Source organism: Manis javanica, chromosome 5 (genome assembly GCF_040802235.1).
Source record: "Manis javanica isolate MJ-LG chromosome 5, MJ_LKY, whole genome shotgun sequence".
In the NCBI taxonomy this organism is placed as follows: Eukaryota; Metazoa; Chordata; class Mammalia; order Pholidota; family Manidae; genus Manis; species Manis javanica.
The window spans coordinates 108287244-108314559 of NC_133160.1; the positions used below are offsets into that span (position 1 = coordinate 108287244).

Sequence of the window (27316 nt, forward strand, 5' to 3'; positions counted from 1 at the left end):
CCAGCTTCTCTTAGATGCCCATTTTTGTCACGTGCCAGGGAACCCATCTTGTTGGTGAGAGCCAGGCTTTAGAGGAGGGCATGACAAGTTGACATGTAAATAAATGTAAACTACAGCCTATCTACATTTCCTCATTTGCAAAATGGGAGGACTGGATTAAATAACAGTAATAACTGATAGTAACTAAGTCTTTATTCTATTTCAGGCATTTGTCAATGTAATTTACACATATTGTCCTATTAAACCTTGTAACAATCCTATGAGGCAGGAAGTTTATTGCCCCATTTTACAGGTGATATGAGGCACATAAAGGTTGAGGAACAATGATCTCTAAAGTGCCCTGTTGTTCCAAAATGTCAAAATTCCAAATGTAGTTCCTGTAGTTTTTAATGAGACATCACAGTCTGAATAAATCTAACAGAGACAGATTAATAGACTGAAAATAATATTAAGGTATATTTAATTTCTTAACCTTGGGCCTTTTTTTTTCTCAAAGATAAAGCTAAACAAAACTGGTAAAATTCATTTCAATGATCAGATTAATTTAGATGCTTGTTATACTAAAATGGACAGGACATGATAACAGTAAGTGATGAAATAGTTATTGTCAAAATAGTGACTCAGGCATCCAGAAAAAATATCTCCAAGTAGGAAATGTGGAGTTTGTCATTAAATAAAAAGCACACACACACACACACACACACACACACACACACACACACACAAAAGCAGAAAGGAAGCAACACAGGAAGAAAGGAAGAAAATATGAAACAATTCAAGTTGAGTTCCTCAACTTTGGAAGACATGAGAATTTTTCCCTTACAGGTGTATTTCAATATTGTTTGAAACGCTGTCAACCATGTTATATTGATAGTAGGTTACGATGCCTCATTCATGATACCACTTGAAAGTGCCCAAGCTATATTACCTCTTTTCAAATGCAGCACAGTAGAAAAAGTTTTGAAAATGTGGTCTTTCCCAATGATAAGGAGAAAAGAATGGGGAAAATGTTTAATTAAACAATTTTTATTTTCATACTATATAATGAAAAGCTCTACATTACTGGAGGAAAGTAATACAAAGTCAGCAAAGCTTATACATCAGTAGTGAAGTGCCCTTCAAAGTTTCACTGCAATATACGCATGAATGGATTTAACTAAAGAACCAAATTTCATTTTGTGTGTAATAACTACAGTAAAAAGAATTTTTTCTCACCATCTAAGGATGAAAATTATTGCCATTATAGAAAGACAACAGTCATTAAATAAATTAACAGCATCTTCAAAGTTTTTCCATATACATACACAATATATATATTTTAAATTGCCATTGACTGTACAAGCATTAAATTCTCAACTGAAACATTTACAGAAACTAGTGTGGAAAGCTGGAGGGAAGGCCTGGTTTTTAGAAAAGGAGGAATCATATAATCACCCATAAACTACATTAAAATACAATCCTCAAGAGAAAAAGCTATACAGAGATGATCTACTCAGGATTTTTTATTTTATTTCATATCTATCATACACATCAGGTATGCATAGCTGTTCTCTAACCCAATCTTGATTTAACAAGAAGTCAATATACAGACATAATTACTTGTTAACACAGAGAAAAGTGAAAGCAGAAGGACTAATGTTATTATATAAAAATTTAATCAGACTGATAATAGTATTATACATAGATATATGATTGTCTATGAAAATATTAAACAGGCAACAGGAGTTTTTTATTAAGGTAACAAATCTCTTAATGAATAAATCATCAATAGTTAATATGTAGCTAGTTAAATGTAAAAATGTATATGGACGATTGGAGTCCTGAGATCTGGGGAATCCAATCTTCCAGTATAAATTCTACAAACCCAAATCCTGTAAATTGTATATTATTTACACAGGTTATAATAAAATACTTTGAAAATGCTATATTGACATTGACAGTCTCTGAATTTGAATTCAAGAGAACAGCTGTTGAAAAAAAATTCCTTTTTAAAGTGACTGTGTGTTTGTCTCACATCTACAAGTGGGGGTGGAGTGGTGGTTGGGAGAGAGAAAGAGGGACAGAGATGCACGACTTAGGAAATGTTTTATAAACATAATTTCTCTTTTCTCTACTGCCACTTTTATGTCAGGAGATTTTTGAAAGTCTATGTAATAATTATACAGACACTAGCACCTAACAAATTATGAGATAGTCACTCAATTTTCCAGATATTTCAAGTAAACTTTTCTTAATTGAAATATTAACTCATTTATTTCAACCTCCACTACTGAAAAGTGATCTTCCTTTATTCTTTGGGAATAAAACTTTTCCTCTTTTTACTGTAATGAATCTTCAATGCAGTAGTGAAATGATAGTTACAAGGCCACTCAGAAATAACTTATGTTAAAAAGCGACTTTGATTGATAAGAGGTTACCCAAGTTCTTTAATTGTGGTGTAATTTCTTCATATAAACTGCTACATAAAATAATATCTTAATTAGTTTATAACTGTAAATTTCTATTACTAACAGGATTTTTTGACCATTGTAGGATCTGTAATAAGTAGGCATCAATTTAAATTGAGAAAGGTAAAAGACATTTGGAATGAGGAAAGCTGAGGTGTAATAGTGGTAGTAATAGTAATAGTAATAATTTTGATTGAGATTTCTTGAAGAAAAACTTAATTAAGAATTTCATAAAATCTACCAGTGGAAAAGAAGTTTTCTTTATTGAAAGACAGTATGACCAGGAAATGGTGGCCACATGTTGGCTCATTTCTACAATTTTGCTTTCAAATTTTTGACAGAATTTATTGGAAAGTAATTTCATCACCTATCTCATTTAAATCTTTCACTTCATATACCAGAGCAAAAAAATGAACTGTAAGAAGCCAGAGTAACTCAGGTGTCAGAACTTAATTTGTTATTTAGAACTGGTGTGTCTCATTCACGTAGTTCACACACATTCACACCAAGCTGTGTGTATTCAAAAAGTGTTAATGAGCTTCTTTTCATGAGTACCTTATTCAATGGGTTTCCAATAAGACAGAAGTACCACTTAAACCACAGAGAATGCCATACTCACTCGCAGACACGGAAGCATAGAATGTTCCTGCCTTTGGTTTATGAACAGAGATACCGCAGTGTTTCTAGATCTATCACCACCATCAATTCAAGGAAAATGGGTATGAAATAGCTACTATGTAAACTCAAACTTTCGGTGCCAGAAGGGCCTTCCACTCAACTAGTCAGGATCTTCATTTCACCAGTGAGGACACGAAAGACACATAATTAACACAGTGTCTTTTACAAAACAGATGCTAAATAAATATTTATTATTAAGTGGTGAACCACCATTAATAGCTATAAGCAGAGAAAGAACAGAACCCCACATCTTCTGATACTTATAGCCTCTGAGATGGTTTAGTTGTCTTGAGTCAGAAAGACTGAACTAAGATGAGGATTAACCACCGATATAATATCAACAACAATCCATGGTCTGAAAACACTTCTGAGACACGTGTATATAGTGAGTAAAAGACTTTTGAAATAATTTTTCGAGGGCAAAGTGTAAAAGAAGATATTTATGACAAATGGCAAAGGGAAAAAAGAGTGTCTATATTTGACTCCCTTTCTTGTTGAGTGAATTTCAGTGGGCTCTAAATCTCAAGTATAGATTTCATGGTTGATTTAGAAACCTTGCTCCATGTGAAAAAATGCATGGATCTGGAGATGGCTGAAGAATGATATTCAACATGTGATTGGAAGAATTTGGACATTTAAAGAACTCTCCGATATTCTGCCAGGTTTTGAGCCTCAGTATCCATTGATTACTTCACAAGAAGTAAAGGCATTTCAAGAGAACTAAAAAATTCAATAGAATTTTAAAAATTTAATTGAATTTTTAAATTCATTTAGAAGAACTAATGAATGTATTTGTGAAAAAGAAGTATAGAAGAGGGATTACATCTGAGTTTTCAAAAATTGGGTTTCTGGTTCCCTTTTCTGGGAGGCAATGAAATGAAAACAACATCATGTCTAATTAAATGGCTGAGCCAAGTGGTAACTCTCTGCATATGCTCTTGGATCACTCTATCCTTTTTGTTAAAACTCTCATAATTGAATGGTGCTTGCCAGAACTAGAAATGAAAAAACCCAAAAGATCCCATGTAGACTGAGTATAAAGCCATGTTAGCAAAGCTTCCTCCAGAGGGCACATGCATCTGGCAATGTGCACACATACATACACACTAACACTTCACACTCTCCACTCACTCATTCACACGGAAAAACACAGGTAAACAAGATTCCCAAAAAATTTTAAGATAAACAACAAAGTTGATTGGCTTAGTTAGCACTTATTTAGCACTTGAGTTGCTCAGGAATCTAAGGCAATTAGCTTACTTACAAATACAAAATTATTCTCTTCTCTATGAGTAGAGATAAATGGTAAGCTATTGGTGCTTTTCCAATCTATTTTCAAGGCCCATTACAAAAATAAATCAGTGTGTCTTCTAATAATTCTAAAAACAGTGGGTGATAATTTTCTTAGTGTGATTTGAAACAAAAGAAATAAATGTCCGTATTTACTAAAATCTTGTTTTTAGTTACATTCAGGAACAAGATACAGTCCAGTTCTCCTTGGTGGAAATCAGCAGTCTATTTGCTAATTCTCTTTTGACTATAAAAAAATCTTCTGGAATGAAATGCATTGGCAGTGCAAAAAAAAAAAGAAAAAGAAAAAGTATAAAAATAAACTAATGATTGAATTAAGCATTCAAATAAGTTCTTTGCCAGGTTATCTGCAAGCACAGGACTCTACTGTCATGTTAGGATATACTTTAAGTACCACATTCTTATTTTCATCAAAGAATAAGATGCTGAGTGAGGACATCTTTTCTGGCACACAGCAAGGCTCAGGGATTCCAGGAACCACCCCCACAGCTCTCACTATACTCTGGATGGTAGCATGATTTGACGGCTTCAAAGACTAGAAAAGAAATGAGAGAAGAACACGTAAATTGGGTGGACCAGCTTTTCTAATCTTCACCCCTCATCACTAAAATGTATATATGAGGATTTTATTTCAACAATTTAGAAAAGCCCTGGCATTCTTACACATTTGGCCCATTCGATCCTATCCCACCACCACCCAAACGGTGGTCATTTGTTAAATGCCTGCTATGTGCGAGGTATGTTTTATGGAGTCTCTCTAATCCTTACAACAAAACCACTTTGTTTAAATTTTACAGGTAAAGAAACAGGCTCAAAAAGCATAAATAACATGTCTAAAGTCAAATAGCCAGTAAGTGGTAGAGTGAAAATTTGACGCCATTTATCTAAGCAAGAATCACTTAATTAAAAACACTTAGTCTCCCATCAGGGGATTAATGCATCCTAAAATGTTTTCAAGAACAGCACTGAAACAAATAGGATTTGTTCTTGATCCTATGTAACCAAGAAACCTAACAAGCATCCTACTTAACACAGATACATTATTGCCACTGCTATGGTGATATTTGTATTTTGTTGTTAAAATAAAACCAAGCAGGTCAAGGGGCATTTATTTATTTAATAATTGCCACCAGGATGAATTGGACAGTGATTGCTCCCCTATATAATTATTCACCTCTTCTTAGAAGCAGAAACGGGGTTAAGAAGACCACACCATTGGCCACCGGGGGTCACTGTTGCTCCATGGGTTCAGACTTGAATGCGGTAGAGTTAAAAATGCTCGTATCCTCTGGGAATAATCCAGGAGGCCTAAGGTTATCCCATGGATGTCAGAAGTTTAACCAAAGAAGCCTGGGTAAAATCCATTCCTGAGAAAATGCCAAATGGGACCATTAACATCCATGTGAGACATGTGGTTCTGTTTAGAGAGTGCCCTACAGCTCTGCTCAGCACTGAAGGACAGTCCTTTTTTCAGGTCCAGAATGTTTACATATTGCCAGAGTGGCAAGAACTTCTTCAGGAGAGATGCCATGCTTTTCAACATTAGTTCTCTCCAATGTCTCTTTTAGGGAGGTGAAATCAGTTTTGTTTTAAACACACTTAGAAACAGAAATTTGGCGACTTGTCAGAGATGACATGTCAATTCAGGAGTGGGATTTAGGCCAAAACTGTGACTTAAATTTCAGGATTTTGAACCATGTTTCTCATTACTCAGAGGCACCTCTGTCCCAGTGAATTGGAATTTTAATTTCAGACTCCTAAAACTTCAGTATGGGAAACTGCAACAAGCTAAACGGCTAAGGTACATACAAGTCAAGGGAGAAGCAAATAATACAGAAAGCTGGCACACTATAAAACACATAGGATTCTTTTTGGCAGAGAAAGGGCAATTCTGATTTGTCACATCTGCATATCTTAATTTTAATGAAAAATTTGTCCATATATTAGACTTCAACTTTATTGTGAGTGGGCATGAATTATTAAAAAATTAGTCTTAATGATGGACAACTGTTTTTCATTCTTTCTTTCTAGAGATTTTATGTTAAAAAGAATACTTAACTTCCAACGAATTAGCTTTGTAAAATAAGGTATTACATCCACTTAAGGAAAAGAAGTCTACTTTGTATCTCATGTGCCCTGTCTGCCTCATCAATAAAATCTGAGTGACTGACACAAAACTGTAATCAGCATTGCACAATAGAGATCAACAACCACTGTTATTCCATCAGGGTTGGCAATTTCCAAAGAACATTTTTGTAACCATCTACTTTTCTCTGCTGGTTTTTCTGAAGACTCGGTCATTCAAACAGCTTATGGCACTGCCTGAAAGGATTTTCTAAGCCATAGATTTCCCAACATTATCTTGTTATTATCAATGTTTTAATGACTCCTACAATATTGAAATTTCATATGAAGTGGATCTACTTAAGTAGATGAGGCCTCAATCAATAAATACTGCTGTGATTCGCTATTCCTCAGTGCCCAAAAGAGTGTGTGCTCTAGGGATGAATATATATACTTGCTAAGTGGGTGAAATACTCCCAAGAAATAGCATGACCTCCATTTTCCTTATTTCTGTGGAAATAATTCCTGTCAACAAAAATAAAAGTTTCTGTGCAAATGACCCGGAGTAGATATGGAAAATATTCATGGGTGTTTCCTAGGAAAATTCTTGTCTTTTTTTAAAGCTCTAACTCACAAATGAAAGATGCAGAAACTATGAGCAGTCTCTGGTGGGCTCACTGGAATTCTGGTGCAAGCCCTTGATTCTGGGGTGGTATGTCTTATCAGGAGCATCTCAGTTTTATAGGGAGTTTCCCTCTTTTTTACTCACTGTGAAATCCTCTGATAAAGCTGCCATTACCAGGAATAATTATGGCATATACAGAAGATCCATGCTGTAATTTGCTTGTTTGAAGTATATTGCCAGTTGATAATTTTTGTTTTTGAGTTCAGTTCATGTTTCTCATGACTCTATGTAACAAGAAATCTATTGATCACAAATGCAGATCTGTGTTATTTCCATGACTTATCTCATCTCTCTTTTTAATGAGGATGAAACATGACTTCAGCATTCATTTGTAATTTTTTGCTTAGGTAACACAGGACATCAAGATGTAGGATTTTTAGAGTTTGTCTTCATGACCAGAGATTGGAATTGGAAAGCTCAGGAAATTTACTGAGGATGTGTCATTTTGAACTCATTTAATGTGAATTTCTTCTTTATATAGGAGCTTGGTTCAAAGTGTTTAGATCTTTGCTGTCTAATTCTGTGTTTTTGCAATTTCTAGCTTTTCTACCATTCCATGCAAAAATAATTTCATTCTCCGAATTCTCGTTGGTTCTCTTGGATCTCTGTCAGCAACAATGGCTCAATCATTTTCATTTGAAATCTGTTTTCCATCTATGCTAAGGTGGTGAGGGAGGCAGAGGCATACTACTTGGCTTCGGTTATATGGGCATTTTTCATCTCATGGCAGAATTCCAGGGTCTCTCCCTGGGAGAACAGATTGACTGTAGGGGCTAGAAATAAAAAAAATCCACACTACTGTGTCTGTGAATGAAATCTGTAGTGGTCAGGCCTGCACCTGCCAAGCTGCACATGATGTCCTCGGGTTGAATTTGATTACAAATGCATTAGCCGGGGGAGAGTATGTCATCAGCTACAAGGCTTCATTCCTGACCCGGGCCGTGGGGTTTTGCTCCGCTCTTCCAGTCCAGCCCACATGGGTGTGATAGCCCAGAAACTATCTAATTGGAATCAGTGAAAGGGCAAAGCCTGGAATTTGGGAAAGGCAGAACACAGCTGTTCTGAATTACAGAACAGGTTGTCAACTTTTGCAGACGAAGGCCCTGCCATATAGAGCAGGCTTTTGCTCAGGAGGCCAAAAGGAAGAAGGGCCAGCAGAGGAGTCTGGGCTGGGAGAACTTTTCTCTGGGGCAAAATGTATATCTAAAGTCTGAAAGTTCTTTGGCGCTTCAGTTATTCCACATGTGTTTGTGCTGATCTGGTCAGAGACCTTATTCTCCCCTGTTGTTTGGACTGTATTTTTATTAAACTAGTTCACTCTGGTTACTCTGTGGGACACGTGCTGAGAACAGTGATGCTCATTAATTACCCTAATGTAGCAGCTTCATATTGTTTTCCGTTTCTCTTCCTTTGATTGCTGTACTGGTTGAAAGCCACAAAGCCTGGAAGGCTCAAAGGGAACCACTAGAAAGCTTTAAACCGTAAGCTGATCCAGGCAAGGTGAAGACAGAGAACGCCACGTAACAGCCAAACTTCCACTCTCAACTTGGCAAAAGGAAATCTCAAGCTCAGAGAGAAAAGTCCACACTTATCCCTGTGATGCCTCCCCAGAGTTCGGATGCCATTCCAAGTTCTGACAAATGTTGTGATGGGTTTGGTTGCTGCAGCCGGTGCTCTCCTGATTCAATTACTCTCCGAAGAAATGTTGTTGGAAGACCGTACAGGCTGTTGAACCCAAGGGGGAAGTCCTATTTTAGGCTTTGTCATGTTTAAAAGGGACTAGTAACATGTACAAAAGTTTTTCTTGTCTTACATCTTTTGTTCTCTTCATCCCTGTGTGGTCTCTCTTCAGTCCCATACACTTAGTGTTCTCTTCTCAGCCTCAACAATGGCTATTAATAACAATGTCAATAGCAAATATTTATGGAGTGCCTACTCTGTGCAAGGTATCCTACTACTTAATTTTCTCAGTGTGCTTATTATGTAGATACTATTGTTTTTATTATGTACTTGTACCCATTCTAAAGGTAAGAATAAAAATTGTTAAACTTATTTTATCAATATAAAGATTGATAGAGAGTTTGAGTAACTTACCCCCAAAAACTATAGCGGGCAAGAGGTGGAACCAATTCAAACCAAAAGGATTTGACTCACAGTTTTGCTATTTGAAGTGTGATTTGTGGACCAGCAGGATCAGCCACATCTAGAAGCTTCTTAGACAGGCAGAATCTAAGAATCTGAGCTGCTGGATTAGAACCTACATGGTGACAAAATCCCCAGGCAATTTGCAGGCACATTAAGGGTAAGAAACCCAGTTATGACCAAGTACACACATTTAGTCATTCTGCTGCACTCGCATGCTTTTCTCCTTAAACTTACTCACTGCTATTCTTAATTTGTTCCTCATACTTATTAAAATTAGTATTCATTAGATCACTGAGAACCTGTAATGAAGATCTACTGAAGCAACAGCAAGGTTTTTGAACAATAAAAGCACAGAGCCAGTAGGCGATGAGAGGGGCATGTTGGGGCAATCGTGGAGCAGTGGCAAGTGGGGATCAGGCTGGATTTCCAGAGTGGGGGTGCCGAAAAGCTAACTGATGAGTGATCATGGCTTCCTGGGTCCTGAAACCTGGAGTCAGGAGGGAAGAAAAAGTTCATTTCCTAGGCTGCTCAGAAAAAACTACAGCCTATGAGAATGAGAGGGATTATTTGGAAGGCTTAGAGACCCACTTATAATCAGGCATTCTAGGTTTAGAGACAGTTTGAATCCATTCTGCCTGTCAGTGCCACAAAGCCAGACACACTGTAAAAGATTCATCATTGCCTGTTTAGACTTGGCATCTCTGCTGTGTGTTTCTAAATGCTATCCCAGTTTGAATAAGTTTTGTTTCATCAGTGAAATGCCCTTTATGAATATTTAGGCAAGACAAGGCTGTTTATATGACTATAAATGTATATAATCCTTACTTTGTGTTTGGACTTGTAAAGCATGGAATCAACAAAAATCCTTTAGAAAGACAAGGTCTTAGAAAATGTAAAAAGCCTGTCCTTCTGAGATTTTCTAACACCAAAATGGGTTTTCAATCAAGCTCCTGGCCCTGAGGCTGACCTGATCTTGTTGAGCCAGACCTTTGCTTTTCGCTGTGTTACAGTTAGTATGCCAAACATCACAGGACTGGAATTGGTCACTCTTTGAGGCAAACGGTTTTTTTTCTCCATTATTACACAACAGCAAAAGTTGATTCACTTCAAGTTTTGGAAAAAACATAAAACCGGAAAACCCTAGCTCTACTCTTCCTCTAAGTTCTATTCCTGCAGCCACTTTTCATGTATAATAGGGATTCAAACTGTTTTGAGCTAAGAGTGAAAGTGTCATAATAAGCTTAACGGAAGGCCAGAGGGCACCACTGTATTTTGGTAACTCTAAACTCAAAGAGAACTGCCACTTGGCCTTGCTATCAAGATGGAAGTAGGACTGGGGAGGCTTCTGAGAATGTATTTTTCAGGATACTGAGTACTGATATGATAGAGCACAGTCCCTTGTTGATTTTGGAAGAGACACAGGTAAGCCCCGGTTGGTTGAAATGAGTCTTGGAAGAAGTTTACAGAGTTAACATATCCTATTCTGCCTCTCTTTTTGATGTTGATCAGGGAAGCAAATGAAATAAGCATCTGGTGGATTTCATGAGTGCGATTACCTGGCTCAACCCTGATCCTGACCCCGTGAGGACAATTCATCTCACAAGAAACAATCTACCAAAAAATGTTCTTCATCAGGGCATCAATCCAATTTGTTATTCCCTTTACTCCAATGACATGCACTCATTCTCTCAACAGCCCCTCCAAGATCAGTCTTCTACCATTTGGGGCTTGCTTATGTGGACAGGTATAGATACACACAGCTGAACAGACCAAGTAGCTGAATATGTAGTATGTTTGGAAGCAAGACAAAAACCATATTTTACACATACATTTTTTCTCATATCCTTCTTTATACCAATACTGACTTCATGTTACTTTAACAACCAGTAAAGAAAACCAAGCATAATCCTATTACCTATTACACTTCAGAATGCAATAAATAAGGGTCCAAAAGGATTTTATAAATGAAAACACCCACTCAACTTAGTGTGTCTTTCTCCTCTGTGGAAATAGAAAGTGCAGGGCAAGGAACAATGGCTACCTTTGGCATGGGAAACTGGCATGCTCCGGAGCAATAATAGGCATCAAAGGACTTAGGGGAGATAATCCATTCACTCCAGCCAATATCCGCAAAGTCCACTTTAAGGTATCGCCTGGCACAATTCCTAGGCTCGATCCATTGCTTTCTTCTTGCCTTCTTCAGGGTCTGTTCATCAAACTGGAGCGTCTGGCTCTTCTGGTGAGGTCCCTTTCTCTGTTTCTTTTTGTTTTTACTCTTCTCAGGGGGCTGAGTCTGAAGGGTCTTATAAGGCTTTCTTTCTTCCCATACCCCTTCTTCCTTATACTGATATTCTGCCCCAGGAAGCTCATTGTTCTGCAGAGGCAGCAGGACCCCAGTAGAGCGCTTCTTCCTCCGTTCCATAGAAAAAGCAGCCCTCATATGGCTATCTAGTTTTGGCACAGTTCCAGTGGGCAAATTCCGGTGTCCTTGCAAGCTTGACACCACACTCTCAGGCTCAGAAATGGCAGCGTCGTTAGCATACACCAGGATATAAGGCTCAGGAAAAGGTAACATCTTCTTTGGCAGCTGGTGTCCTTTGGAGGTAATGTTGAATCCTATAAGGAACTCCTCATTTTCCTTGGCCCTCCTCAAGAGTTGAGTGATGTCTTTCGATAGCCAGGACACAAAGTCTCGGTGAGGTGTGGCTACATCTACTGAAAGATGACACAGAAGTTGACTTTGGTTTCTGTTGGATTTAAGAATCCATGCAGAGAGATCAATCTGGATGTGTTTTCTCTGAGCATGATGTGAGCATCCTCGGGACACTGGACAACTCAGGCTGATATTTATTAGCTCTCCAATATAGAAATACAGTGTGGCAGATAAAATGTTTTCAGACTTGGTTAGAGAAGTCAAGTTAAAAATATGCAGTCCCTTGCTCTCAAGGGTTCCTAGGAAGGAAAAAAAAAAAAAGAAAAGAGTAAATGGGAGTAAACGAGATCCCTACCTCATACCATATACAAAAGGTAACTCAAAATGAATTAATGGCCTAAGTATAGAAGCCAAAACCATTAAATTCTTGGAAGAAAACATAGGGGTAAAATCTTCATGGCCTTGGATTTTGCAATGGATTTTTAAATATGACACCCAAAGTATGAGCAACAAAAGAAAAAAAAACAGATGTTGATAAAATAAATTGATAACATAGATAAAATGGACTTCATCAAAATTAAAAGCTTTGCACATCAAAGGACATTGTCAAGGAAGTCTGTACAAGCTACAGAATGGGGAAGATACTTTCAAATCATATATGTAGTAAAATCTAGTATCCAGTATATATAGGTAACTCTGATAACTCAACAACAAATAAGTCAAATAAACCAATTAAAAAAAACAGGTAAAGACAGATGGTAACTATACTTTTCATGATGAGCATTTCATAATATAAATGTCAAATCACTATGTTGTACACCTGAAACTAATATAATATTGTATGTCAACTCTTCTTCAATTAAACTTTTTTTTTAATGAGCAAAGGAATCAAATAGATGTTTCTCCAAAGTTATGCAAAAGGTCAACAAGGACATGAAAAAAAGCTCAGCATCAATACACATTAGGGATGTGTAAATCAAAACCACAGTGCAGTAGCAGTTGACACGCACTAGGCTGGCTATAATAATAAAAAACAAAATAGCACGTGTTAGCAAGGATGTGGAGAAATTGGAACCCTTTTATATTGCTGGTTGGAATGCAAAATGCAGTAGCTGCTGTAGAAACAGTTCGGCAGTTCCTTAAAAAGTTAAACAGAACTATTATGAGATGCCATAATTCCACTCCTAGGTATATAGCCAAATGTATTGAAAACAGGTACTCGAACAAGTACATGTACATGCATGTTTATGGTAACATTATTACAATAGCCAAAGATGAAAGCACCTCAATTGTCCATCAATGGTGAATGGATAAATGAATTGTGGTATATCTGTACAACAGAATATTATCCAGCTATAAAAAGCAATGAAGGAGCAATACAACTTATAAAGTGGAGGAATCTTGAAAACATTATGTTAAATTAAAGAAGCCAGGAACAAAAGTCACATATTGTTTGATTCCATTTATATGAAATATCCAGAACAAGTAAGTCTGTAGAGGCAGTATGCAGACTGGTGTTTCTCAGGGACCGGAGGCATGGAGGGATGGGGAAAAACCGCTTAATGGATATGGGGTTTTATTTTGGAATGAGAGCAATGTTTTGGAACTAGACTTGGTGATTGTGCAATATTGTGAAGGTACCAAATGCCACTGAATTTTTCAGTTAAAAATAGTTAATTTTATGTTATGTGAATTTCACCTCAATTAAACAAGAAGAGATAATAGGAGTAATTTTAAAGGCTAAAGAAAGATTAAAGCAAGGATCAGCCATTTTACTATAATTTGTTCTTTCCTTTACTGAAACACCATGAATGTGCAAAATCAGCAACACAGTGGTAAAGTTAGTGGTTGCAAGCTGGGTGCTTTGGCGTTTAATTATGAGATTACTTAGAACTGTTCCTGTAAATTTGGCACAGAATTGTAATAGCTTCTTATCAGAGGTGGTGTACAGCCTACTGGCTGTAAGCATTGGTAAAATTAGACTCACTTTGATTCAAGTACTGGCTCAGCCACTTTGGGCAAGCTAGTGTTCTTATTCATAAAATGGTGATAATGTCTTCACATCTGAGAATTAAATAAGATGTGTGCAGAACAGTTCATAAAGGGTCCAATAAGGGTTTCTTAACTACCATTATTATTGTTACAGTGTTGGTATTAACTGCACTACAAGATTATATCTTCTATCTGCTTTACAAAATTTAGGGTGCAGAATGAGGATGGGTAAGAAGACCATCTCAATATTCAGTACTGTATCTGAAAAAATAATCTACATGTTCAAAAGTGTCATAAATAATTAATGCTGTTGTGGAGCTTGTCTGAAGTTTATGACATTCCATGAACTTAAAAGTTGAATTTCTTCTATCAAAATTATTGAAACTGGTCAATCATATTTCCAATTCTTCAGAAGTGAGAGATAGTAATAGAACAAGACTGATTAATAAGGGCAGAAGTTGGTCCCTTCTCCTATGATCATCTGACAAGTTAGGGGTAAGACTAAGGTTAGACTCAAGAAACCCCCGTCTTGGAATGAGTCACCAGAGCCAGAATCCCTCTTCTATGCTCTTGTTCCATATACATGTTTGTTTCAGAAACATACACGCAATCATGAAATTAGGTTCTTGATCAAAAACATATTTCAGTAAAAAAAAATATTTTTATAAAGATGTGGAAACTTAAAATGAGTTCATTGAGTCCCCAAGCACAAGGGAAATGCAATGTGAAACATATTTTGTTCATTTTTAACATTGTGTGAAGGGAAAGGAGGAAACTGCCATTTGTGCACATTTGTATAATCCATGACACCAGTATAATATTTTACAGACATTTATAACAAAGCCATGGCATTGGGGTTGTTCAGGGACTCTAGCCCTAATTCATACCAGTCAGTGCAGAGTATACTTTTATGCAAACTTCATGTAGCAGATGAAGTTTAAAATGGAAGGAAGAGAAATCTCTGTTCTAAGAATGTGGCAATGGAATGACTGCCAAATCAAACATCCTGGCAGGGAAGATGTGAACTACGAGGGATGCGGGTGGCAGCATCTTAATGGGAAAGCTGCTTATACTCCTTTTCCCCACAGTTTGCTTTAAAATGTTTCCTTCTTTCAACCATGTTTCCAGACACCTTGCGACCTGCTGTTAACCAGCTTCCACACCTCTCTCTAATGTTCAATATCTTCTCATTGCCTGAGAATCTGCCATACTGCCTTTCTGATGGCTTCCATTTTAATTCAGTGCATTGTTTTGAAGTCAAGTTGCTGTGGCCCAGTACAAGCTCCACCACATTCTATAGCTGTCTTCAGGCACATGACCTAAGCTCTTTAAGTCTCAGTTTGCTCATCTGTAAAATGAGCCCAATCAGTAGTGCTAACTGAAGAGTGTTGTGAGAATTAATCGAAAGAATGCAGGTAAGTACATAGCATAGATGTAGCTCTGGGAGTAAGGGGGTTCCCCAACTGGGGCAAGTTCCTTACAAATCCAGCAAAACCAAAGGAGGACAAGGAGAAGGGCAGGTTGGGTTATAGGGTTTTTATTGCTTGCAGCTCAGTGTCTTGCTTGGTGTTTTCAGCCCCCTATCACTTGACTCCCCTGGTCCACTCCCAAGCCCTTCCTCTCCAGCCCCCAACCTGCAAGCTCACAGTGACCATTCTTCTGTAGCATGTATGCTCTCCCACACCTGCCCCTTTGGGAGGGAATTCCATGGACAGTCCCTAGTGACTGGTGGGCACCAGACCAATTAGGTACCAGGAATGGAGGGAGGAGAAAATGGCCATTTTCTCTCCACCCCTTGACCCCCATCAACCAGAGACTCTGCAGTGGTAAACATCCATTGATATGTAAATAGACCCTTACCCGCATATCACTATAGAGGTCAGATGGAAATTCTGGGTTGAAACTTCCATTTACACCACAATAGAAAACACTCAATGAGTATCGCTGACTAGAATGCACTCTCCAATATGATAGTGATTAGCCATTTAAGTTTGAATTGAGATGTGCTGTAAGTATAAAACACACACTGAATTTCAAAGACTTAGTATGAAAGTGAATGTAAAATATCACATTGATATATTTTATATTACTTGGATGTTGACATGTTAATTGGATACCTGGGGTTAAATATTGTGATATTATCAATTTATAATAAGAAATATATTTTTGGTCTTCCTCACTATTTGTGGCAGAGAGCTCCTAAAACCTTTGGAATTTCCTAAATGTTGAGTGCTATAAAGGTGTCTTTAGTGATGTTACTGAGGTGACTTTGAGGTCAGGTAAAGATGGGGCTGGTTGCCATGGGAACGAACCCTTTAACTGGAGGGTTGGAACTTGTAGTCCCATCCCCCTGACCTCTGAGAAAGGGAAAAAGAGACTGGAGGTTGAAGCCATCACCAATGGCCAATGATTTAATCAACTGTGCCTATATAATGAAACCTCCATAAAAAACCCAAAAGAATGGGATTTGGAGAGCTTCCAGGTAGGTGAACACATGGAGATTTGGGGAGAGCAGTGTGCCTGGAGAAAGCACGTAAACTCTTTCCCCACACTTGCCACACACATCTTTTCCATCTGGCTGTTCCGAAGTTACATACCTTTATAGCAAGTTATTAATCTATCAAGTAAACAGGTTTTTTGAGTTCTGTGAGCCACTCTAGCAAATTAATCAAACCCCAGGAGGGGGTTTTAGGAACCTCTAATCTGTAGCAGGTTAGTCAGAAGCACAGGATATGACCTGGGCTTTCCACTGGTGACTGGAGTCTGAAGTGGAGGCAGTCTTGTGGGACTCTGCTCGTTACCTGTGGAATCTGATGCTAACTCTGGGTAGATAGTGTCAGAATTGAGTTGAATTCTGACCCCATTCTGGTGTCCACGAATTGCTGATTGGTGTGGGGGACTGCCCATCCCTGACCCACATTGGAATTGGGTGTAGAACATTTTAAATATAAAATATTACTAAAATTAATTTCACCTGTTACATTTCATATTTTAAAATGTGGCTACTAAAATTTTTAAATCACATATGAGGTCACATTTGTGGCTCAAATTAAATTTCTGTTGGACAGTGGTGGTTTAGAATAGCCAGTTTTGTACTCATATAGTCCGAAAGGAAGAAAAAAGATTTATTTTGCCAAATGCAGTGAATAAGTAGGATTTTGCTAGATGTGAATATGCCAACCAAAAAAGCAAATTGAGCAAAATATTCCCTTCTTTGAATGCAATATACCTTCCTTTATCAAGGACATATTATTAAGTAAAGATAATTTTGGTGGTTATTTTAAAAATTTTCCCTCCAGCTGTAGCTAATTTGTTCAATCTGAAGTCTAAGACCTGCTTTAAAATAGAGTCAAATGGGCAGTTTAGCAACAGTGTTTATGACATAGCAATTACATACTTAGCTTCAATTGTGTTATTTGTGTGCTATACATATACATCCACTACAACCAATGAAGAACCAGAACCAAAACAAAACAAATGTTTTACTGTAACAAATATGAGCTGAACAGCTACTATTAGGTGCTGGACCCTGGGGCTGGGCCTTAGGGCTGCACACATGGCCACCCCTGTCCACACTGTGGCAGGAGGACAAGGCTAATTAGCAACATGCAGGTAGCTACGCTGTGGGGATGTTACTTGCTGTCATTGCTCTTGGAGCACAGAGAAGGGAGTGATTTGCTTTGCTCATGTAAGGGGAGGTGGGGGACACAGGGAAGAGGTAAACTTTCAACCAGATTTTTAAGAATGAAGGGAAGAGGAAGTATTGGGAAGGGAATGGAAGGAGCACATTCTAGCAGTCTGCAGTGCTGGCTATCTGGAAGCTTTTGCATAAACAAAATTTACAGCATCTTAAATAGAAACTTACACAAATATCCCAAATTAACCTAGTTATTTGAAGTCCTAGCAGACATCTAAGTTGCCTAAGTTCAGAAAAGGAATGGCCAGTTCACATTTAGCTCCTAACTAAGGGTATTATTTGCCTGGCACTTGGTGCTTTTGCCATTTCCACCCAGGCTGGGAAACACATTCCCTCTGCCTTAGATTCCCTCCCCCAACCCCTTTTTAAACAGAAAGCTAGAAGTCTCTGCCATTCCACAAAACAGTTCTTGACTTCTTTAGCCTATACTTTAATTTTTGCCTTCTCTACTTAATTTCTGTGCAGGTCAGCACTCTCTTCCCAAAAACAACCGTACAAATACTTAATATTTACAATGGACAAAAAGAGTAATCAGAAAGTTGTATGGAGTTGAGCAAATGACTCTAGAAGAAAAAAATAAGAATAATAAGATAAAAATTAAGGTAAACACTTCCCTGCAAGTTGAAATATATGCTGATAATTTCCAATCACTGTCAAGCTTTTTTTTTTTTGATTCTATAACTAAATTTTCAAATCTGTGTCTTCCCATATTTAAGAACAGGAATTTTTCAGTAGCCTTTTCTTGGTTCCCCATGAGTAGAACAGATTTATCTATGGACACAGCTAGGTATGTTCAAACATCAGTGAACAGAAAGTGCTGTAGTGCTCACTTTTTCTGTTCTTCTGAAATATTCTGATACCTATTTGGAATTATTGAATCAGAACCTGAGGTATACTTTCTGATTAATAGAAATAAACTGATACAATAATAATATAAAAACCAGTATGGGTTTTACTGGGTTACAAAACAATAGCTTATGTATTCTTAGGCTGTTCATAGTCTTCAGGTCCTAGGAAACTTTAGCTGTATGCTACGTCCATCCAGTTATATCTAGAGTTGCTTACTTAATTCTGAATGTTCTTATTTTAACCACTTTATTGATACAGAAGAAAGAAACTATCAAAGTAACCACAATGTTGAAGGGTCTGGAAACCATCTCTTACAACTTTGAGTTTAATAAATAGAGAATACATGGCTTGGAGGAAGAAAAAAGAATGGTTTAGCAATGACATGAGAATTTTTGCAAATACTTGAGGGGTTGCCAAGAGATCTGAGTTTTTTTTCCAATGTCAAAAATGAGAATGAGGTCTAAAGGTGAATTTTAAGTTTAGGTAATGACTTTCCAAGTGTCTAGCCTGACAGTGAGACCCTCTATGGGACTGGACAAACAGAAGACAGCCAGTCATAATCAGGATTATCACAGGAAAATCTCTTTATGGGGGAGCAACTAGGCAACCTCTTAGATTCCTTGCAAGGAGCTACAACAGGCTTTATTTTCAGTTCCCAAGGAAATGTTTTTTATGACAAAATATAACTACCAATAGGTGGTGCTGTTTTCTCACTGTTTGCTGGCACCAGCACAAGCTTGCATTTTCCTTGCTGAGAATACATCTACTGAAGTCTAGTTAGGATTTGCCATTGCATTACAGTCTTATTTTGAATTTTTTAGAGTCATAATATCTGTGAATTGAAAAGATGTTTATAATTCAGGTGACTTTCTGAACAAGCCAAATTTCCCTTTTCATACCTATTAGGACTTTACCTGCTGCTTGTCCTGGAATGCTTTCACCACCCTTGTTCCCCTCCATAATCCAGATTTGTTTTTTATGGCAAAGCAGAAGCCCCACCTCTTGTGGCAAGCTTGTCATGACAACCCACTCCGGTTTGGACCCTCCCTCTGTTCCTATTTTCATTTTATTGTTTCTCCTTCCTGAACTCCTTAAAGACATAAGACCATAAACTCCTTAAAGACAAGGCCCTGTAGTAGTTGTATCAGACTTCTCAGCCCCTAGAATAGGGCTGAACTCAGGCTGTGCTCAGTAAATGCTTCTTTTATGAATAAACAGGTTAAGTCTAACCTATGTATGGTAGAAATGCAAAAACAAAGGGCCACAGAAGTTAGCCAGCTAGTTAGCATTGATTTTGGAGAGGAACCCAGGTATTCTATTACCTATATAGATTTTTGGGGGGAGTTAGGTTATTAGATAAGGGCGGAAGATTTATTTCTGTTTTCCTCTAAAAAAGCAAAGCACTTGTACCTATTACGACCAAAGACACAGGAAAGTGTGGCTTGGGACCCACTGTACTATTGCAATGGTTTAGCAAGCCTCAAGGAGTCGCTGAGGTGGTGCCCAGGGAGTGGTAAGTGGAAGTTCACCTTCATGCTAGCCCACACAGAAGGTTTTCAAAGGGAATTAGAACATACAATGGAAAGCTTTCTATGTAAAGTCTGATTTTAAAACAAATAGACTAAATGAAATCTTGATGATTAGTTAAATCCCCAGAAAGCAGGGAAAACATTTTAGTCATACAGAAAATATGTAACTCAGAACAATTCTTTTTCCCACTTCTTTGTCAAACAAAGTACAGCTGCTAGAGATGACAGAGGTGCCTAGGATAGGGCACTATACACCCATAGCTACAGGCTGAGTCCTTGCTGCCCATTACTGAGTCAGGACTGCAGTTTCCCTACGGCATCTTCAGCTTTCAGGCAAAGGCAAGTTGGAGAGTTTCTAAACACAGCACAAAGTCATAGAATTTTATTTTTCTTGCAGAGTCCCAGTCAAAAGACTGAGTTTTATGGAATCTCAAAACAACCGTTCTCTGTGTCCAAAGTAAAAGATGACCAGAGATGATACAATGTGTATTTTTCTAGAATAGCAAAGTGTTCATTAATCAGTTTATCTGCTCTTTACCTCCACCCAAGGGCATTCCTAGACTGTGAGCTCTTGGGGGGCAGACCCATATCCTAATAAATCTCAGAACTCCTAGTACTTTGCTCAGTCTAGAGCATTTATATCTTGAAAAATATTTGTTAAATTTGTTGAATGAACAACTGTGTAAACTTACGAGATTCAGAAGTGTTTCCTACTCAACACCAAGGTAAAACACTTTAAAGTAGTGTCAAGTTTCCAAGGCCAGAAAAGGCCCTTCTTGGGTGTAAGTACCATATGGAGTTTCCTTTCAGTTCATCAGAATAGAAGCATTATTAGGACAGTTGTATATGAAGAAGAATAGTATGGCCATTCAACATATATGTGGTAGAATGCCTTCTGGGAGATTCTTTCATGGTAAGTTTATTTTTAAAGGATTCTTTGCCTGGCTGATAGCTTTCCTAACATCTTTTTTTTTTCCTTCCTTTTTTTTCTTTCGGTATCATTAACGTACAATAACTTGAACATTATGGTTACTAGACTTCCTCTATTATCAAGTCCCCCCCACATACCCCATTACAGTCACCGTCCACCAGCGTAGTAAGATGCTATAGAATCATTACTTGTCTTCTCTCTGTATAATGCCCTTCCTGTGTGCCCCGCCTCCCGCTACATTACGTGTGCTAATTGTAATGCCCCTTATTCCCCTTCTCCCTCCTTGCCCACTCACCCTTCCCAGTCCCTTTCCCTTTGGTAACTGTTAGACGATTCTTGGGTTCTGTGAGTCTGCTATTGTTTTGTTCCTTCAGTTTTTTTCTTTGTTCTTATACTCCACAGATGAGTGATACCATTTGGTACTTGTCTTTTTCTACCTGGCTTATTTCACTGAGCATAATACCCTCTAGCTCCATCCATGTTGTTGCAAATGGTAGGATTTGTTTTCTTATGGCTGAATAATATTCCATTGTGTATATGTACCACCTCTCCTTTATCCATTCATCTACTGATGGACACTTAGGTTGCTTCCATTTCTTGGCTATTGTAAATAGTGCTGCAATAAACATAGGGAAGCATATGTGTTTTTGAAACTGGGCCTCCTGCATTCTTAAGGTAAATTCCTAGGAGTGGAATTCCTGGGTCAAATGGTATTTCTATTTTGAGTTTTTTGAGGAAACTTCATACTGTTTTCCACAATGGTTGAACTAGTTTACATCTCCACCAGCAGTGTCCTACTATCTTTTCTTATCTAGTCCCCAGAACATCTAATTCAGCTCAACTGAAATATTTATTGAGTGTTTACTATATGGCAAACTATGCCAAGTCCTCAGAATACCAGGATGAAATGAGATATTCTCTTTGCCCTCCAGAGACTTGTTTTATAGACCCCTGATCCCATCCTCCTCCTTCTAGCAAATCTATCAGGCCCAAATTCTGCTGCTGGGAAAGAAGAGTAAGAAGTCTTTATTAACTTACTTTGATATCCCCTCCAGGGCAAAAACTGTCATAAAGCCAGTAATATACCTTCTGAAGTGAAAGAAGCATACTATTATATAAATTAATAAACCATTTGCCCAGTGAATGGTCCAATAAGAGGGACAAAGGAGACCCGGACTAGCATGTTAATCAATCTTAGATTTCAGACACTGTTTATAAGATACTCAGAACTCTAGGGACATGGGCATAGAGCCGTGTGTCCCAAACATGCAATGAGAATCATCTCAGCAGCTTGTGAGAGCAGAGATTTCTGTGCTATGCTTGCAGAGTTTAATTCAGATGGCTTCGTGTAGGCTAGAGAGTTTCTAACAAGGAGATGCTGTTACTGCCAATCTAGGGACCATACTCTGAGAACAACTAACTTCAAGAAATCTTTATAAAAAGGTGCAACCCTGCTCCATTCAGCCACCAAGGTTAGGAACAAAACAGTAACTTCTTGAATGTAAGTTTGGGAGACCACAGATTGTCTTACAAGAGGACTACCACTTCTCTGTGTTCATGGTGCCACTGAGATAGGTCCTTTGTGCCATGAACAAGGCACATGATCGACACTGTAGGTGATTCTAAGGCTTTGTGGGAAGTTAGAGAGAGGTAACTGTCAAAATATTAAGAATATATTAAGCATATTTCATTTATATAGAGCTTCTAAACCTTTAATACATTTTCACATTCATTTTGTCAATTGAGTTCACCATCTTTCTGTGAAACTGGCCAGTAGATATGACTTAACTCATTTGACAGATGAAGAAACTGAGCCAGCCATATTAGAAGACATTATTAATTAGTGGTTCAGCCAAGATTATAGTTTACGTCTCTTAACTCTAAGCTTCAAATAATAAAAAAATTGAAACTCTAGGAGTCTCTTTACTAGAAAACCGTTTACCTTAACCTCTGCCCAAGTGCAGCCATTACACTCAACTCAAACAGTCTTTAGATTAATTCAATGCAAGAATTATTCTCTGAAGAAAAAGCAAATAAGATCATGGTGAGTCTCACTTATTTTAACTGTAAAACCAGAGGACTAGACAAAGAACCTTGCATTTCTACAACTATTGGGTGCAATTATTTTATAAAAGGAATGTTTAACAGAATCTTACTCAGTAAGGGAAGAACTTACTAAAGCTAGTTATACAGTCGGATCAGTTTGTTCAGACACTTTTACCCATAGTGTGCCCAAATAAAATCAAGGCACTGAATTTACTGTCATTCTGTTGCCAAGAAAAAATGTATCTTAAAGGAAGTAGATCAGTAAACACACCATGGTCAATTGGAAATTTTCTGGATTTCTAAATATATTCCATATATGAGGGTTCTTTAATTACACTGTCATCATTTACTACTGTCCAAAGAAGATATTTTCCTGGTATATTTTTGTCACTTGATTAATGTTATGTCAATGTATCTATTACAAAATTCTATTTTTGTGAGTTCATAACATAATCATAAAAAAATCCCTCTGCACTGAAATTTGGCATAGGAAGTTTCAAGTTAAAGACTATTTGTGATGCCAAACTTTGTTCCACTACCATCACCAAAATAAAGCTATTAAGATACTGATTACTAGGGTATACAAATTGAATAGATGGGAATCCATCAAAATTTGAGGAGTAAACAGGAAGTATACACAAAGTTGCTCAATAATTTTCACTAGGCTTTTTGATAGGTATGATTTTATTGCATCTAATAAATACAATTGGGGATTTTATAAAGTATTTGATAGGTGCTATGAGTAAATGTATCTTTAGTCAAGGCACTGATGATAAAACATTAACAAAGTGATGTGGATGATCTCTAGTGAATTTTTCCACAAATAAATAATTAAAATAATAAATATGAACCCTATAGAAGAAAACAGTGAAGGAAAATTTATAAAGAAAAGGGAAAACAAAGTTTAACAGCAGGTTCTAAAATTACACTGAGAGAAATTTAAAACATGAAAGCAGGAAGATGGTGCAATGCCAATGAGACCCAAGTCCAAATAGTAACAATGTGAAAAGCTATACTGTGATAGGTACTAAACGAGAAGTGAGAAATTAAATAATTTTCAGTTGTGATATTCACTTAAATTTTGTATATCTTCTTTCTTGAGAAATTTGAAAGACTCTGAACCAGTGTTTCCCTAACCAGGTATCTTGGAACCACATTTCTCTAAAATGCTCTCCTGGGGAGAAAGTACTCCACTCTTAAGAGAACTCAGTAACATGTAAAAGCCCTGAAAAGCACAGCAAAGAAAAATGATAATTTTTTCCAAACTCTTGACCATGGAATCTAATTTTATGTGGCACCTGCTACAAAATCTTCTCCTAGAAAATCAGATCAGATTATTAGAAATATTAGATTTTGAGATGAGTTTAGTATGTTTGAAAAATCGTTTCGCAAATAGGCCATATTTCTTCTTTCATATAGGAAGGAGTTGGGACTTGCTTTCTTTAAAGCCTCTTCCAAATACAAAAAACTGTATTATTCCAAAACGCTTAACAGCAGGGTTGACATTCATGTCCCTGCTTGTTTTTTTAGAAAAATTGGTACCAGGTCAAGTAAGTGCTTATAAAACCACTGCTTAGACAAAATGTATGTAACCGTCTGAATATATTCTTAATTATGTATAGATTTTTAATGTGCAAATATTCCCTGAGTGAATTATCTGCTTAGGGGATATTTTCATTGACACTTGTAGTCTCTTGGTCTCTTTGAATGTGTCTAACTATACTAAAAAGATAAATTTAAATTATTTTCTATGTAACTCATTCTCTTTCTCCTTTCTATTAGCATGGATAATCTAGAATTCATGGTATTATGGATTCTTAAATGTCAGAGATTGTAAAGCTGTCTTGCTTATTATAGTAAAAACTTCATTAAGAGCTATCATGTATTCAAAGTAGTGTGTAATTCAAAGCAGCTGCACATCCAGCTCCCCCTCTCCAGATGTACTATTGTCCTTTGAATAAAAACATCAGATAATCTAACGACTCTTTAATTTCAAGTCTGTTTCTAAGTGCCAGGCATTTCAAGGTAACTATTCTTTAATAAAGTTATTACAGCCAGCCATCAAACCCATCCAAACTGATGCTTTCCCATTGTCCCATGTGTTTTACAGGAATGGCCCCATTGAAATGATCATTCAGCCCTTAATTATATATTTCCCAAAGACTTGCATTTTAGCCTTATACTTCAGAAACATGTCAAGTGATAATTCCTTATTTTTAAACGATTTTGGTCATAGTAGGAAAGAGTTATTGAAGGAAAACATTCACTTTTGTGACCAGATTTCCTCAGTTTTCTTTTATCTATGAAGTCTGTGATTTTTGTAAAAGGTGACACATATCCACTGAAATGCAATCTTTTTGTAGTTATGTGTTATAACTTAAAATAATGATAGCTTCCTAATGAGAATATGTGTCAGTTGCTTAAGAGGTTAAACTTATGATTAAGAAAAATATGATGAAGTGATTATGGGAAAAATGAGAAACTAATGAACACAAAGTATGTGTCTTAAAGGATCAAGCCAGGAGAAAATCCCATTTAAAATCTTCTTTTCTGTACATAGTAGCCAAGGATAACTTAAACTAAGGTTGAAATAAGAGCTGATTTCATATCCCTCTTGTCTTCCTTCAAGAGGGTGTGTTTTTATAAAGCTGAACTTCTCTGTCATCAATAATTTTGTATATTACCTTTTACAAAGGGAAAGATAAAACCTTTATGTAAACTCTTACACATCACAGAAAAACTTACGAGTGTTCCAAACTTTTGGGTTTGGCGCACTATCTGCATAGCGTTGAGGGACGAGAAAAGGGGTTAGCAGAAAGTGTATTTAGGATGATTGCCGCCCACCATCAAGTAATGGTTTAAGTAGAAAGTAATCAGAGGGAGACCACAGCAGCTAAATTTCAACCAAAGATATTCTAGGTTTAGAACAATAAATAATTTTAATCAGGTATGTTCCAAGGAGCAAATAGAGCTCTAAGGCTGTAACTCAGCCTGAATAAGCACTAGAAAGTTTGCCGGATCAGCAGCCCCTCCACATATACAGCGTATCACCTGACCTTCTGTTAAAATCTGTAACATTGTTGGTACAGAAAAGCCCATATGTTGTGAAACCTAAACACTACGGACTAAAAAACACATTTATTAATGCAGACAGCATCTTTCACCCATATCAGAGCATAGGTCATTAGATGAAGGGTGTTACGGAAATGCTGGTATGGGTAGAGGAGAGGGACCCTCACGAATGCCTTAGCACCTTCCTGAAGTCCTGCCTTAGCAGAGCCAGACTGCCTTATAATGAGGTCTTTTTAGTGCATTGGTAACTAAACACTCTTGGAAGGTGTCCAAAGTGAACCACCTCTCCAGGAGGCTCCAATGTAGTAACATGACACTTAGCTTCCTCAAAAAACAGTGTCTACATTTGATGAATAAGTCATTAAGATAGCCTCTAGGATGCTAGACTACTTTTCTTATCAGGGCACACAGCCTTGTATACATGCTTCAAGCTGCAATTCATCATTTAAAGGGAACTTCTGGCATCTGTATCAGAGTTTCTCATTTAATAGTATTAGACTACAGTGAGGCTGATGAGGGACACTCTGAAATTATAATGTACTCAATGAGTTGAGGCCAAATAGTACATGGGTCTGAGTTATTCAAATCCTTAGCCATCTCCCACTTATAGTTCACTCAGCCTTAAACAAATGTACAAAAAACTACATAATATGCATGAATGAAACAAACTTGCATTGTACCTCCAAATTTTGTAATTCATAAATAATGAAACTTGTTGATACAAAAAATACTATTCATCTCTTGGGTGCCCCAGTGACTCCCTAGGAATATTACCAAGAAAATCAGTATCCAGCTAAGAGTGAGTTGGGGGTCTTCATTATTGCCACTTGCCATACCTGCCCGACTTCCTTCCTCATGCCACCCTCACCCTGCTCCTTCATGGAGCTCTGCTGTCAGAGCTGCAATCCAGTAAACAGGGCTTTCCCTGGTGTGGCCCGCTGTCAGGACAGCCTCCTCAAGTGACTGGCACACTGTGGATAACCCAGAGCAGGTTTCTGTTTCCTCAGCAGAGGCAAACTGCTTACAGATTTTGCTCATGCTTTTAAGAAGAAAGTGAAATCTGGCTCAGCTCAGACTCAAGCTAAAGACTTCTGCATTAGAAAGCATAATTCACATTTATTGTAAATGTCATTACGCCTATGAGCTCTGGAGTGTATTTGCAGTGTCAGCCTAGGCTTTCCTTGATGGATGCATTAGTTTTCCTCTTTCCAGGAGTC

The 27316-nt window shown here is 37.4% G+C and overlaps 1 protein-coding gene across 1 annotated transcript in view; it reads right to left on the reverse strand.

Moving 5' to 3' along the window:
• Positions 1–1016: 1016 nt before the first annotated feature.
• The window catches only part of BMP3 (bone morphogenetic protein 3), a 31068-nt gene continuing 4768 nt past the window's right edge, over positions 1017–27316 (reverse strand). Inside the window, exons 2-3 of the mRNA XM_017659515.3 lie at positions 11372–12282; positions 1017–4971 (exon numbers count right to left, since the gene is read on the reverse strand). Of these exons, the coding sequence (XP_017515004.3) occupies positions 4780–4971; positions 11372–12282 (1103 nt within the window). The 3' untranslated portion in view covers positions 1017–4779. The remainder of the gene's footprint in view (positions 4972–11371; positions 12283–27316) is intronic.